Below are 13,408 nucleotides of genomic sequence, written 5' to 3' on the forward strand. Positions count from 1 at the left end.
TTAGTAATCTTCCATCACCCTGACAAGCTCATACTGCATTACAGTCACCATGTAGTAAGTTGGGACCTGGTCTTTCACAAAAGAAGCCATCCCTAACGTAAGATATAGTATTAAGGGCTGACTCCCTTAAACAAGCATTACAGTCATAAATCTTATTGATTTAAATGGTGTAATTCCGAATTTACGCTTCCATTTATATTTACACTTCTCTAAATTAGATTAGAATCTGGTTTTGTATCTTGACCACGTGCTTATGCATAAGAATGCAGATAATGTACAGTATTCCTTGTAAGCTGAGCGCTTGGGTAGCTGTCCAGGAGAGAGTTAGGTGCTGTCTAGCTGATTAGCGGAGTGCCCACAGCCACACACAGTGGGCAGCGTGTGTTTCTGTTTGTGGTGCCCATCCACACATGCCTGGATGCACGTAACAACATTTATTCCATCCATGGATGGAAGAAAATTTAAAGGGAACACTGATGCTATGTATCAGTAGTGAAGGGAATTGACAGTGTCCTGTGGTGTCTCAGGACTCAAATAGTAACGCGGGGTGGGAGGATCAATGTTGCAGGTGAAGACTGAGGTCTGTTGGCAGAGCGATGTGGAAAGTTTGTATGTTGCCAACCTTCACGTACCAGACTTTGGTCAGGCAGCTCAAATCCAATTAATCTTTCTGAGGCAACAAGTTACCTACATCTATAAAGATATATATTTTAGAGTGCGTTTCTCTGTTCTTCTGTGAGTCCATTTGTTCAAGAACTCCTCCTAAACCAAAATAAGCCAGCAATCATGTAGCACTTTAAAGACTAACAAAGTAATTTATTAGGTGATGAGCTTTCATGGGACAGCCCCACTTCTTCAGACCCACATATTCCTTGGGAGACACCATCACTGGACCTAACCATGGTGGTTACATGATCAGCTGCTCATATTCCTGTACATCCACTGGTGTCATATATGCCATCTTGTGGCAGCAATGCCCCCCTGCTATGTGTGTTGGACAGGCTGGACAACCACTTCTCTAAAGAATGAATGGACGCAAATCAGATATTAGGAATCTGAATACACATAAACCTGTCAGTGAGTGTTTCAATGGTGCAGGCCATAGTATTAAAGACCTGAAAATCCGCATCATAAAACAGAGAGATTACAAAGGCAGACATCTGAACTGTAGTTTATTCTCAAATTTGACACTTTGTGGCTTGGTCTTAATGGAAATAACAATGGCCTTATGCATTACAAAGGCAGCTTCCCCATCTTTGATATTTGTAGTGACCACAGGCAAATCACTTAACTTAATAGACACTTGCAGCAAATAATTTTCTTCCCCTTTTTCCCCACCCTTCACCCTCGTTTCCTTCTGTCCTGTGCAGCTGATTCATCAGTTTTCATTTCATTTTTTTTCCTATCTGTTATATTTTCATTGTGCCAGTTTACTTTCATCTGAATTTCCAGATCTGAACAAGTGGGTCTGTCCCACAAAAGCTCATCACCTAATAAATTATTTTGTTAGTCCTTAACATGCTACGTGACTATTTTTTTTGTCTTGTGAAGATACAGACTAACACCTCTCTGTGACTAGCCTCCTAATCCATGAGAGCTAGGACCGCTGAGTTTGGTATTCAGCTTCGTCTTACCCTAGCTTAAAGTCAGGGTTTGGTTGCGTCTGAACATGGAAAGGGAGGTGGGAGGTGTGAGTGAGGAGCACAGAGAGGAAATACTAAGAGTGGCTACTGTGGACAGCTGGAGCACCAAGGCAGTGACCGGAAGGGCTGGGGCTCCGCCATCTTGCCTGCCACAAAGACCTGGTAAGTAACTCCTCTGTCCCAAATCCACAGCTGCCCCTACCATGCAGAGCCTGCAGGTCATCGTGCAGGGGGACAGCAGGAGAGGCAGACCGAACCCAGAGCCTGTGCCCTGTAAAGAGCCTGCAGGCCATGGGGGTCTACTGGACTGGGGGCAGCCCCCTGAGCCTGGCCGCTCTGACAGTCTGCAGACTGTCAAGTGCTGAGTTGGAGGGGGGACAGCCCTAGAGCTTGGCCCCACACAGATGGGCTGGGGGAGGGGGGGGCTAGCTGGGGGGCCGGCAGTCCCCCAGGGCCTGGCCTGGCCCTCTCAGACAGCCTGCAGACCATGGCAGCAGAGCAGCTCTCAGAGCCTGGCAGCCCACACAGCCTGCAGCTCAGCAGTGGGCAGTACTAATGTAGTATAAATCATAGCAACAGTTCTCTTGAGCATTGGTCCCTGTCCCCTCCCCCTCCCCAACTTATGCCAGCTTCCAAGAGCCTCAGGCATCCAGGAATCACCAAGGTATAGGGCCTTTACCCCATGTCATGCACAGCATTGCAGGGCAGCAAATGACAACTGGGGGAACTGAGAAAGAACACTTTAAACAACTGAAAAAGCTTAAAGAAACCATATGGATGTATGATGTTCCTTGTACCCAATCCATACTGGCTTCAGTCTATTCAACTTAACGTAGCTTTTCTGTATGGCAAATGGAGGAACTTGAGTAATGAGATTGGAGGCAAACTGAGTTCTTGAGGAACTGAGTGAAGGAGATACCAAGGAAACCCCAACACAGAGAGACCAATAATCTTGTTCTGTATGTCAGTGTGTGTGTATATGTTCTTCTGTTGGAATGGTTGCGTGTTCTTATGGAGCTGTTGTCCCGGTTCTGTGGCAAGGTTGCATATATGACAACGAAAGTTTCCGTCATCTTCTGTATTTGGGCCTTCTGCTCTGTTTGAAAGTCTTCTCCCATTGATATGGCTCTGGAAAGCGTGGTCAGTGGTATTTGAGGGCCTAATTCAGGTTGATAGGGTGTTATGAAGCGCCCTTCCTGGTCTTCCCAGGCTTTCTAAACGTTTAGTGTTTTATATTTGCATTTCCTCTTTCTTCCCAGGTTGTCAGATTTTGTAGTTAGTCAATCTCACTTTACCTACCACCTCCAATGGCTTTGAATTTTGAAATTGAACATGGCACCAACAACAGTATCTGGTCACTGGTCTTCATGATACCCCTTCTCCTTTGTCACTAAGATTTTGCAGTAGCAGCAACAATGGTGGATTTGGTTGTGGGTTTTTTCAGGTATTCATGGTGTTACTCTGTCTCTCCCCTACCCCTGTTCATGCCCAAACTGCAGAACTCAACCTGGAAGGGAATTATCTGCATTGCCTGCCAGAAGAGATGAGAACCCTGTTACATTTGAAGGTCATCAACTTGTCCAGGAACAAATTTCGACACTTCCCTGAGCAGCTGACTGCCCTGAAGGCTCTTGAAACTATCAACCTTGAAGAGAATGAGATTAAAGGTAACAGAAATTAACAGCAGTGTGTGAGAATTAAAAAGTCTGCATGTTAGATAACAGTAGACTAGCTAACATATCATGTACAGCATTTTGTTTTGCAGTACTTCTCCTCATGTTTTCTATTGAAGGAGTTTTAATCAGAGCAGGATTTTGTTTTTTTTGAATAATTATCTGATACCTACTCCAGCAGTTTATGTGTCATCAAATCACAGGTCTCATTTGTTTCATCATACTCATCTTCAAAGCCACTGGTTGCCACCTATGGAGTACTATGAGCCAAATACAAAGTAAAAGCGCATACATCTATTCAAATTAAAAATGGAGCAGCATGTATTATGTTTGAGCTAGTTCAGGGCACTGACTCGATACTTAAGTAACAGGAGCAGATGGAAGCTTAACAGCAACAATCTGATTTACTGGTAGAGGACTTTGTGATACATGGCAAGTATATCACTACAATTCACAGTGACTCTTTTTAAAGCTGGACAGTTCAACTGAATGGAATGATATCTTCTTCTTCGAGCAGTGTCCCTGTGGGTGCTCTGCTCCGGGTGTCAGTGCGTCCCTGCACCAGCGCTCGGAGACTCTTCTATAACCATGGTTTCCTAAGCCACACATGCACAGTAGCACCTCCCTGTGCTATCTGGCACTCCCACAGCGCGGGCCCCTCTGTTCCTTCTCTACTGTCAGCAGCAGCCGATGGAGCTTCTCTCTGAAAAGCAAAAAAGAGTTAGATTAGTTAGTTATCATTCAGCCCCTATTGTTGTTAGCTATTAATCCAAATTGTATTACCCCTTTAAAAAAAGTTACATTTAGAGTTAGTGTTAGAGCAGTTTTTCTTACTGTATCATCGCCATGCCAGGATCCTCGGGCTTCAAGTGATGTGCAACATGCAGGAAAGCCATGCCTGCCTCTGACAGCCATGCATCATGTATTAAGTGCTTGGGGTAGGGTTATCAGGCTCAAACCTGCACCCACTGCTCCAGCCTTACTGCAAGAGCTAGGCAGGATAGGGCCAACAGGCTAACAGTCTACTTATATGCAAAATCCCTCCAGCCATTGACCCCGGAGCATCCAAGTGCCACTAAACTGGCATCAGAAACCAGAGATACAGACTTGGTTCGTCCCTCTACCTTGTCTGGCACCCGACTGCTAAAGCAGGCATTACTTTGGAACGTTCCTGGCCTCCAGCACCATCTTCACCGGCCTGCCAGTCAAGAAGACCACTGCTATGCCCCCAGTACCATCCAAGCCAGCACCGTTAAAACAGGCGCTTTCAGAGCAGAGCTGACAACACTTGGCATCTCTGATGCCATCGACACCACTGGCCTCATCTGCATCTACACCTGGGCATAAGCAATCACTGAAAACAAAGACCCCATCCAGAGGCAAAATAAAAGCCGTGACTCCAGCTCCCCACAGTGCTTGCAAACAGCACTGGACTCAACACTATAAAAGTCCATGGCTGAGGCACCACCCCACTCTTGCGTGGCACCAGGAAAGCCATTGAAGCAGCACTGGGACACTACTTCTTCCAGTCTGCGGTACACATGGCACTGAAGAAGTCCCCGGTGTACGTACCACCTAAATCGCTCACAGCACCAACCGTGGCATTGCACTTGCCGTGCCAGAGGTCCCCAGCACTGTCTCTGTCCCTGTGTTCATGCACCACTATCCATACCTCCAGGAACCTGCTCCACACTAGTCCCCTTGGGAGTCGAGGCCACACTGGTTCCATCCTCCATTGGCCCCCTCAACAGTGTCCAGGGACCATACTTTCTCACCTCAGCCTTTGTCGTCGGTGACATACATCCCATTGCAATGGTCTGAGGCGGAGGATTCCATGTCCAAGGGTGAGGAAAGGTCTCTGCTCCATCACTCCTCTTCATCCCCTCATGACATGGTCATCTTGGTGTCACCTCCCTGGCAGATGACTCCCAGACCTATCAAGAGCTTTTTAAATAGGTGGCACTGGCTCAGGAGAAGGATCTGCAAGAGGTGCAGGACAAACAATACAGACTCCTCCACACCCTTCAGCCACCTACGTCTTCAAGAATCTCTCTGCCAATGGATGAGGCCATTATGGACTTCACAGGATTTATCTGGCAGATGCTGGCGTCCATGGCCCCCCACGAGCAAGAGAATGGACAAGTACTTTGTTGCCACCAAGGACACAGACTTGTTCACCCACCCACAGCCCAGCTCTCTCATGGTTGATGTGGTCTGCACAACCATCATTCTGCTCCACCCTTCCAGACAAGTCCAGTAAGAAATGGGACATCATGGGACATAAGGTTTACTCGTTGGGGTCCCTCATGCTTTGGCTGGCCAGCCAATTATGTGCCCATACTGGCTGATTATGATCACTCAAATTATTCAAAGCTCCAGGACTTGGTCCCTTCCCTGCCAGAGCAGCAGCATCCAGTTCTCCTGAATGTCATCCAGGAGGGGCACGTTATGGCCCATACAATGCTTCAGTCCACAATAGACATGGTGGACACGGTGGCTACAGTCATGGTCTCTGCAGTGGTTATGAGATGTACTTCATGTCTCCAACTCTCAGGGGGTCCCCAAAGACCTTCAGCAGAAGGTGGAGGACCTGTTTGATAAACAATGCTTATTCATAGAAAAAACAGATGAGGTCCTCTATTCCATGGAGGACTCTCGAACGACACCGCATGCACTGGGGACCTCCTACCACAGACCACGAGCAATTCTGGCAGCAGTGAGAGCCGTGCGTCAGCTGACAAAGGCACAGGCCCCAGTGGCCAAGTGTCACCACCACCAGTATCAACAGTCCACCACGTCCCACCCTCAGCAGCCTAAGCAACGGTTTTGAGGGTTTGGTTGGAAGCCCAAGAGATCTTCTCATTGTGGCCATGCCATAACTGGTTGCTAACAGTTCCACCACCGCCTCCAGCCCTTCTTCCACCAATGGGCCACCATTACATTGGACAAGTGGGTCCCAGAGCAAGTTACCTGGGGGTATTCTATCCCATTCACTTCTACTCCTGATACCTGTTCTGTCCCTTTACAGGGACCCTTCTCTACTCGATCAAGAGGCACAGCACCTCCTGTGCCTGTGTGCTATTGAACTGATTCTGACAGAGTTTCAGGGCGGGGGTTCTACTTGACATACTTCCTAACTCAGAAAAAGAACAGAGGGTGGAGGCCCGTTCTCAGTCTCAGGAGGCTCAACCAATACATCCTTTACTGATGTTTCAAATGGTAACCCTTGTGACCATTATCGCAGTACTGGAAAAAGAAGACTGGCTTTTGGAATAAGGCAAGTGTAATGCAAGTTGTCATAGGCCTGGAACAAGAAGGAAGTATTTAATTTAAGTGTCTTTGCCATGAGCTTTGAACGTGAGAGCTATATTCATATTCTTTCACACTTCTCTATTTGGAATCTTGAACTGGATCCCTTCCTAGTTTTCTCACGCATACAGAATTTATTACCGTAACAAAATAAAATACTCACTATAATGCAAAATTTCAGTTCTTTTTCACTATTAAGGAAGGGGAGTATCTCAAGAAGTCCTTTTGAACAAGATTATCTGAAAAGTTGTCTAAAATCATGCTACAACAAGGCAGAGCATGGATCCTTCCTTAAAATATATTTTCTCAGACCCATTGTAAAGTGTCTTTGATCTTGAATGTGATTCCTGGTCACTATGGTAATGCAAATAATAAACTCCATAATTTTATGAATGCAATGAAGTATTCCCAGATATTCTCTGTAAGTGTGGGTAAACCCAGGCGGCTGCACAGCATTTTAAATTGTGACAACTATATGTTTGTTTAAAACATAACAGAAACTTAAAGCTTGCAATATATAGAATGCACCCAAACTGTAAAGCATTTCCAGAATGGTAAGAACAGAGATTCCCTACTCAGACAACAGTTTTCTCCTGTTCTGAATGCTAATGAGTTTCACTATGAGCAGAGGAGGGGAGTGCATTTGAAAGAGACAGTCCCCCTCAGAGACCACCAGCATGGCTTTTGGTTTTAACCAACAATGTCCATGTTATTGGTGAGCAGCAAAGCAGTTTGAAATCCCAAATTGTGTTTGAAGTTTGCAGTATCCCATAACTCTTTTCTCAGACTTTCTAGAAATAATCCACTTCTGGGCTGAAACTAGACATGCACAGTTCAGCCTAAAGGAAATATTTTTCAACACCTGATGAATGTATGAAAACAAAATTTTGTAATAAAGTCACGTTCAGAGCCTTCAATGATAGCTTTATCTCCACTCAGCTCGTTCTGCCACATTGGCATCCGTGTAAAATGAGGCCACTAATTGTACTGCCAGCTTCCAAGTCCCATATCCTTAAGGATCAATTTATATACATTTTGTGCTGTTAAAAGCCCTCTTCTTGTGAATAAATAACGTACATGGAAATTGGGGCAGTGCAAGGGATTTAAAACATTTCCCTCCTTGGCTTCAGCTACTCAGAGAAGTCAGCTGCTGCCGTCACTCACTGTCTCTTACTGGATTCATCTAATTTCACAGATTGATTGCTCCTGAAGATATAAGTAATAATGATGTTAATTCCAAAGGACCTGATCAGCATATGTGCATGTCTCTCGTAATCCAGATGGTTTATTTTGTGTGTGCTTTTCTTGTTCCAGATGTCCCTTTTGAGAAACTTTCTTCAATGGAGTCGCTGCAGTGTGTAAACCTGAAGTCAAATCCCCTGAATGAGGAGGTTCGGGTGATTGTCAGGCCACTGATAAAGTTTGACCTCCTAGTGTCTCCGAATGGAGAAAATGCTGCTTCACAAGCCTGAAACCCTGAGTCGCATGATGTGGACTTGCAGTGGCAAGCTTCATTGCTCCTGCATGTGTTAGGTTTTGTAGACATGAGGAGTGGGATGGTGGATTGTGGGTTTTTTTCACAATCACTATTTCATGGATAGAGAGTGGATCTGCTTATGGTGATATTTTTTTCAGCTACTAAAGCAGCATGCAGAAATACAGCCAGGCCCTAGTGAATTGCTATCTGAAAAAGGAACACATCTGTGAAAAGATGAAACTTCCAGGTCAAGAGAAGGGAAAATGCAATGCAGAAGTGAATCAGGTAAGAGACACAGTCTCTAGAGTATATTTTCTAAGCTCCAAACGAAACTGGAAATTTAGTCTCACAGTAGAGACTTCTGCAGTGAGTCTCTGGCAAGGAAGAGAGCTGCTAGAAGAATAAAACTTTGCTTCAGCAGATATCAGTATAATAGCCAACTACATTGGTTCCCATCCTGGGGCCTACAGACCCCTGGGGGTCTGTGAGGGTATTGCAGGGGGTCTGTGACAAGAAAATAAAAGATACATACCTATCTCATAGAACTGGAAGGGACCTTGAAAGGTCATTGAGTCCAGTACCCTGCCTCCTCTGCAGGACCTACTGCCATCCCTGACAGATTTTTTTTTAATCTATTTGCCCCAGATCCCTAAATAGCCTTCGCAAGGATTGAACTCACAACCCTGGGTTCACAAGGCCAATGCTCAAACCAGCAAGCTAAAAGTGATTATAGAAAATAAGTGTCAAATAAATTAAAAAGTTACGAGCAAGAATTTTTAAATTAAATATTTTCCAATAAGGTTGTTACTTGGTGTCTGAAAATCTATGTTATGGTTTCCTTTTTCATTTAAGGAAGTGTACATTGTGGCTAAAATTGGCTTTGATGCGGGGGTCCGTGACTGGTTTTGCGAGAGATTGGGGTCCACAAATAGTTTGGGAGGTGATTGGGGTCTGCACTAGAGAAAAGGTTGGGAACCACTGACCAACTCCATTCCTCTATCAGTCAGCCCCCTGGTATTCAGGTTGAAACAGTGCGGAGCAGAGAAGTGCTGGGGGAAGGCTCTGTCCTGTGAATAATGGGGAAGCACTAGTTTACAGAGCCTTTCTGGTTCAGGATTAAATGACAATAGTCTGCAGATGAAGTTTTCTTTTTAACTAGTTTGATTTTGATGGCTTATTAGGATCTGAGGCAACAGTTATGAGTAGTGTGTTAACTGTGCACCTCTATGAGCATCAAAACAAGACAGTAAAACTTGCCTTATTATAGAGGTTCTCTTGGGAAACCGAGGTAGACAACTCACTTTCATCTCTGGCTCCTCTTTCAGCATTTGAGTCACAAAGCATAATGATCATTCCTCTCCTCCCTTTTGACGAAAATTAGTTGATCCTATTGGAGTGACCATTTCCATGTCACTCCAATAGGAACACCACACAGCTTCACTTTGAAATAAAGGAAGTGGCTGGTTTTGTAATAGTGGCCAATTAATTGAAGCAGTAAGATGGATTCCTAAAGCTCTACTCGCAAAAAGTCATTTTCATTTAACCAGCATGTGAAATGTCAATTGCCAGAGTAAATGTGCTCTGTGCTATTCCCCTTGTATGCTTATCTACAGCTACAGAGGCAGCGATGGAGTTCATAGGCAGTGAGTGAGCTCCAGAGGGAGCTTGAGAGGCAGGGAGTAGATTCAGAGGAAGCGGGGAAGACTGAGAGGCAGCAATACTATCTCAGAGGCAGTGAGGGATCTGCAGAGGTAGCCGTGCAGCTTCAGACTCAGCAGCAAAGCTTCAGAAGTGGTTGGGGAGCTTTAGCGGAAGAGAGGGAGCTTCCAGGAGAGCTTGGGAGGCAGCAAGGGAGCTTAAAAGGGAGCGAGGGACCTCCAGAGGCAGTGAGAACCTCAGAAAAGGTTAATGAGCTTCAGAGGAAGTAAGGGAGCTTCAGAGGCCAAGAGGAAGCTTCCTAAAACCGAGGGAGCTTAGGGGCAGCTAGAGGGCTGAAGAGATAGAGAGACAGCATCAGAGGAAGCAAGGGAACTTTAGAACTAGGTAGGGAGCTTCTTGGGCAGCTAGGGTGCTTCAGCGGGAGCATCAGAGGCAGAGGGGACTTCAGAGAAAGCAGGGGAGTTTTAGGGGCAGTGAGAGCTTCAAAAGCAGTGAGGGAGCTTGAGAGGGAGCAAGGGAGATTCAGAGGCATCAACAGAGTTTTAGGGGGAACTTCAGAGACAGTGAGGGGCTTTCGAGTAAGCTGGGCGGCTTGATAGGCAGCGGGAAAGGTTGAGAGGCAGCACTGCTGCTGCAGAGATATCAAGAGAGCTTCAGAAGTGGTGAGGGAGCATCAGTCAGAGAGTCAAAATCCAAGGGGCTTCAGAGGCAGCAAGGACTTTCAGAGGCACCCAGGGAATTTCAGGGGCAGCAAGGGAACCTCAGCAGCAGCGAGGGGGGTTCAGAGGCATCAAGACAGGCTCAGAAGCAGTCAGCAAGCTCCAAAGGGAGCACCGCTGCTGTAGAGACAATGAGAGAGCTTCAGAGGGCGTTAGGGATCTTCAGAGGCAGAGAGGGAGCTGCTGGGGGGAGATCGGGAGGAGTGAGGAAGATTTAGTGACAGCAAGGGAGCTCCAGAGCAAGCTCCAGCCCCAGCGAGGCAGCTTTAGAGTTCCTGAGTTAGCTTCACAGGCAATCAAGTTAGAAGGAACTAACTTCACAAACAGGCAGGCAGCTGGAGAGAGAACTGACATGGCTTCTAAGCTAACTGGAGGATTACCTTGAAATCTAGCGAAGGAACTAATTTCACACAGAGGCAGACAGGTAGCGAGAGAACTGACATCATAGGCCCAAAAAAGCCAAGAGCAGAACACCACTGGTCATCAGCTGCAGCCCCCAACTAAACCACTGCAACGAATTATTAAAGACCTACAACCTACCCTTAATCAGGATGCCACACTCCAGAAGGCCATAGGTGAACGGGCTATAGGAGAACAGGCCTGTTCTCTCCTACAGACAACCTCCCAACCTTATGAGGATTCTCACCAACAGCCACAGTCTATACTGCAGGAACACCAGTCCTGGGACTTTTTCTTGCAACAAAGCCCGCTGACAGCTTTGTCCACATATCTATTCTGGAGATACCATCACTGGACTTAACCAGATTATTCACAGAATCACAGGCACATTCTCATGTTCCTCAGCTAACATCATATATGTCATCATGTGCCAACAATGCCCAGATGCTTTGTATATTGGACAGACTTCAAACTCTCTTAGACAAAGAATTAATGGGCACAAAACAGACATAAAAACACTCCTGATCCACAAACCTGTTAGCTGGCATTTTAATGGAGTGGGCCATTCTGTTAATGACTTAAGAGTTTGCGTATTACTGAAGAGGAATTTTCACAACACTCTTCAAAGAGAGGCTGCTGAACTCTCTCTTATATTCAAATTCAACACAATAACGTGGTTTGAACGAAGGTTGGAATTTTCTGGATCACTAAGGGGCTCATTTGCATACTTGAATTAATCTAATTCTTGGCTCCCCTCCGTCTGCCCCTCTACTCTCTGATTTACTCATCTTGATAATTTTTTTTCTGATTTGTCCGCCTTGATTACTGTTTTTGGTTCTCTGTGCCTTAAATATGGAGTCTGTTCTGGTATGACTATGGTCTGAAGAAGTGGGTCTGTCCCACCAAAGCTCACCTAATAAATTATTTTGTTAGTCTTTAAAGTGCTACTTGAGTGCTTTTTTGTTTTGATAGTATATAGACTAGCGTGGCTTTCTCTCTGTTACACTTCTAAGCTAGTGAGAGAACTAGCTGCAAATCTAGGGAAGGAACAAACTTCATCTGTAGGCAGACAGGTAGAGAAATAACAGCTTCTAAACTAGCAAAAGAACTAGCTTCAAATCTAGATAAGGAACTAACATCCAATATAGGCAGTCAGGAAGCAAAAGAACTAACAGCTTCTAAGCTAATGAGAAAACTAGCTTTAAATCTAGAGAAGAAACAAACTCCAAACATAGGCAGAACATTAGCAGTAGAACATACTCCTTAGGTAAAGCGAAAACTAGCTTCAAATCTAGAGATGGACCAACTTCAAACATAGGCAGACGGCTAACATGAGAAATTACATAGATTCTAAGATAAAGAAAGCACTAGCTTCAAATCTAGAGAAGGAACTAACTTCACAAATAGGCAGATAACTAGCTAGAGATCTGATACAGCTTCTAAGCTAGCTAGAGAACTAGCTTCAAATCTAGAGACAGAACTAACTGCAAACATAGGGATTCAACACATGAGAGAAGCTTCTACAGAATCATGGAATTCTAGGGCTGGTAGGAAGCTCAGGAGGTCATCTAGTCCAGCCCTCTGCCTAAAGTAGGATCAACCTCAACTAAATCATCCCAGCCATAACTATGTCAAACTGGGACCTAAAAACCTCTGGGGATGGAGATTCCACCACCTGTCTCAGTAATGAATTCCAGTACTTCACCACCCTTCTATTGAAATAGTTTTTCCTAATATCTACATTACATCTCTCCCTCTGTAATTTGAGAGCATTGCTTCTCCTTCTGCCATCTGTCACCATTGAGAACAGTCTCTCTCCATCCTTTTTAAAGCCCCCTTTCGGCAGTTGAAGGCTGCTATCAACTCTCCTCTCACTCTTCTCTTCTGCAAACTAAATAAGCCCAAATCTGCTCATAGGTCATGTGCTTCAGCCCCTTAATCATTTTTGCTGCCCTCAGCTGAACCCACTTTAATGCATCCACATCCTTTCTGTACTGGGGGACCCAGAACTGGGTGCAATACTTGAGATGTGGCTTCACCAGTGCCAAATAGAGGGGAATAATAACTCCTCTAGATCTGCTGGAAATGCTCTTCCTAATGCACCCCAATATGCCACCAGCCTTCTTGGCTACAAGGGCACGCTGGTGACTCAGATCTAGCCTCTCCTCCTCTGTAATCACCAGGTCCTTTTCTGCTGCACTGCTACTTAACCAGTCGGTCCTCACCCTGTAACAGTGCTTGGGATTCTTCCGTCCCAAGTTCAGGACTCTGCACTTATCCTTGTTGAACCTCATCACATTTTTTGGCCCAATCCTCCAATTTGTCTAAGTCACTCTGGACCCTCTCCCTACCCTCCAATGTATCTATCTGACCCCCTCGCTTAGTGTCATCTGCAAATCTGCTGAGGGTGCAATCCATCCCCTCATCCAGGTGATTAATAAAGATGTTGAATAATACTGGCCCTAGAACCGATCCTTGGAGTACTCCACTTGAAACTGACCACCAACCAGACACTGAGCCACTGACCAC

General features: G+C 45.5%; 1 protein-coding gene across 3 annotated transcripts in view; it reads left to right on the forward strand.

The window, feature by feature from the left end:
* LRRC20 (leucine rich repeat containing 20) overlaps positions 1-12,170 on the forward strand; it is a 49,760-nt gene extending 37,590 nt beyond the window's left edge. For all 3 annotated transcript variants that reach the window (XM_075000279.1, XM_075000280.1, XM_075000278.1), the window contains exons 4-5: positions 3,143-3,310; positions 7,940-12,170. In XM_075000279.1, coding sequence (XP_074856380.1) covers positions 3,143-3,310; positions 7,940-8,097 — 326 coding nt within the window. In that variant the 3' untranslated portion in view covers positions 8,098-12,170. The remainder of the gene's footprint in view (positions 1-3,142; positions 3,311-7,939) is intronic.
* The last annotated feature ends 1,238 nt before the right edge of the window (positions 12,171-13,408 follow it).

The sequence above is a fragment of the Carettochelys insculpta genome, chromosome 7 (assembly GCF_033958435.1).
Source record: "Carettochelys insculpta isolate YL-2023 chromosome 7, ASM3395843v1, whole genome shotgun sequence".
Taxonomy (NCBI): domain Eukaryota; kingdom Metazoa; phylum Chordata; order Testudines; family Carettochelyidae; genus Carettochelys; species Carettochelys insculpta.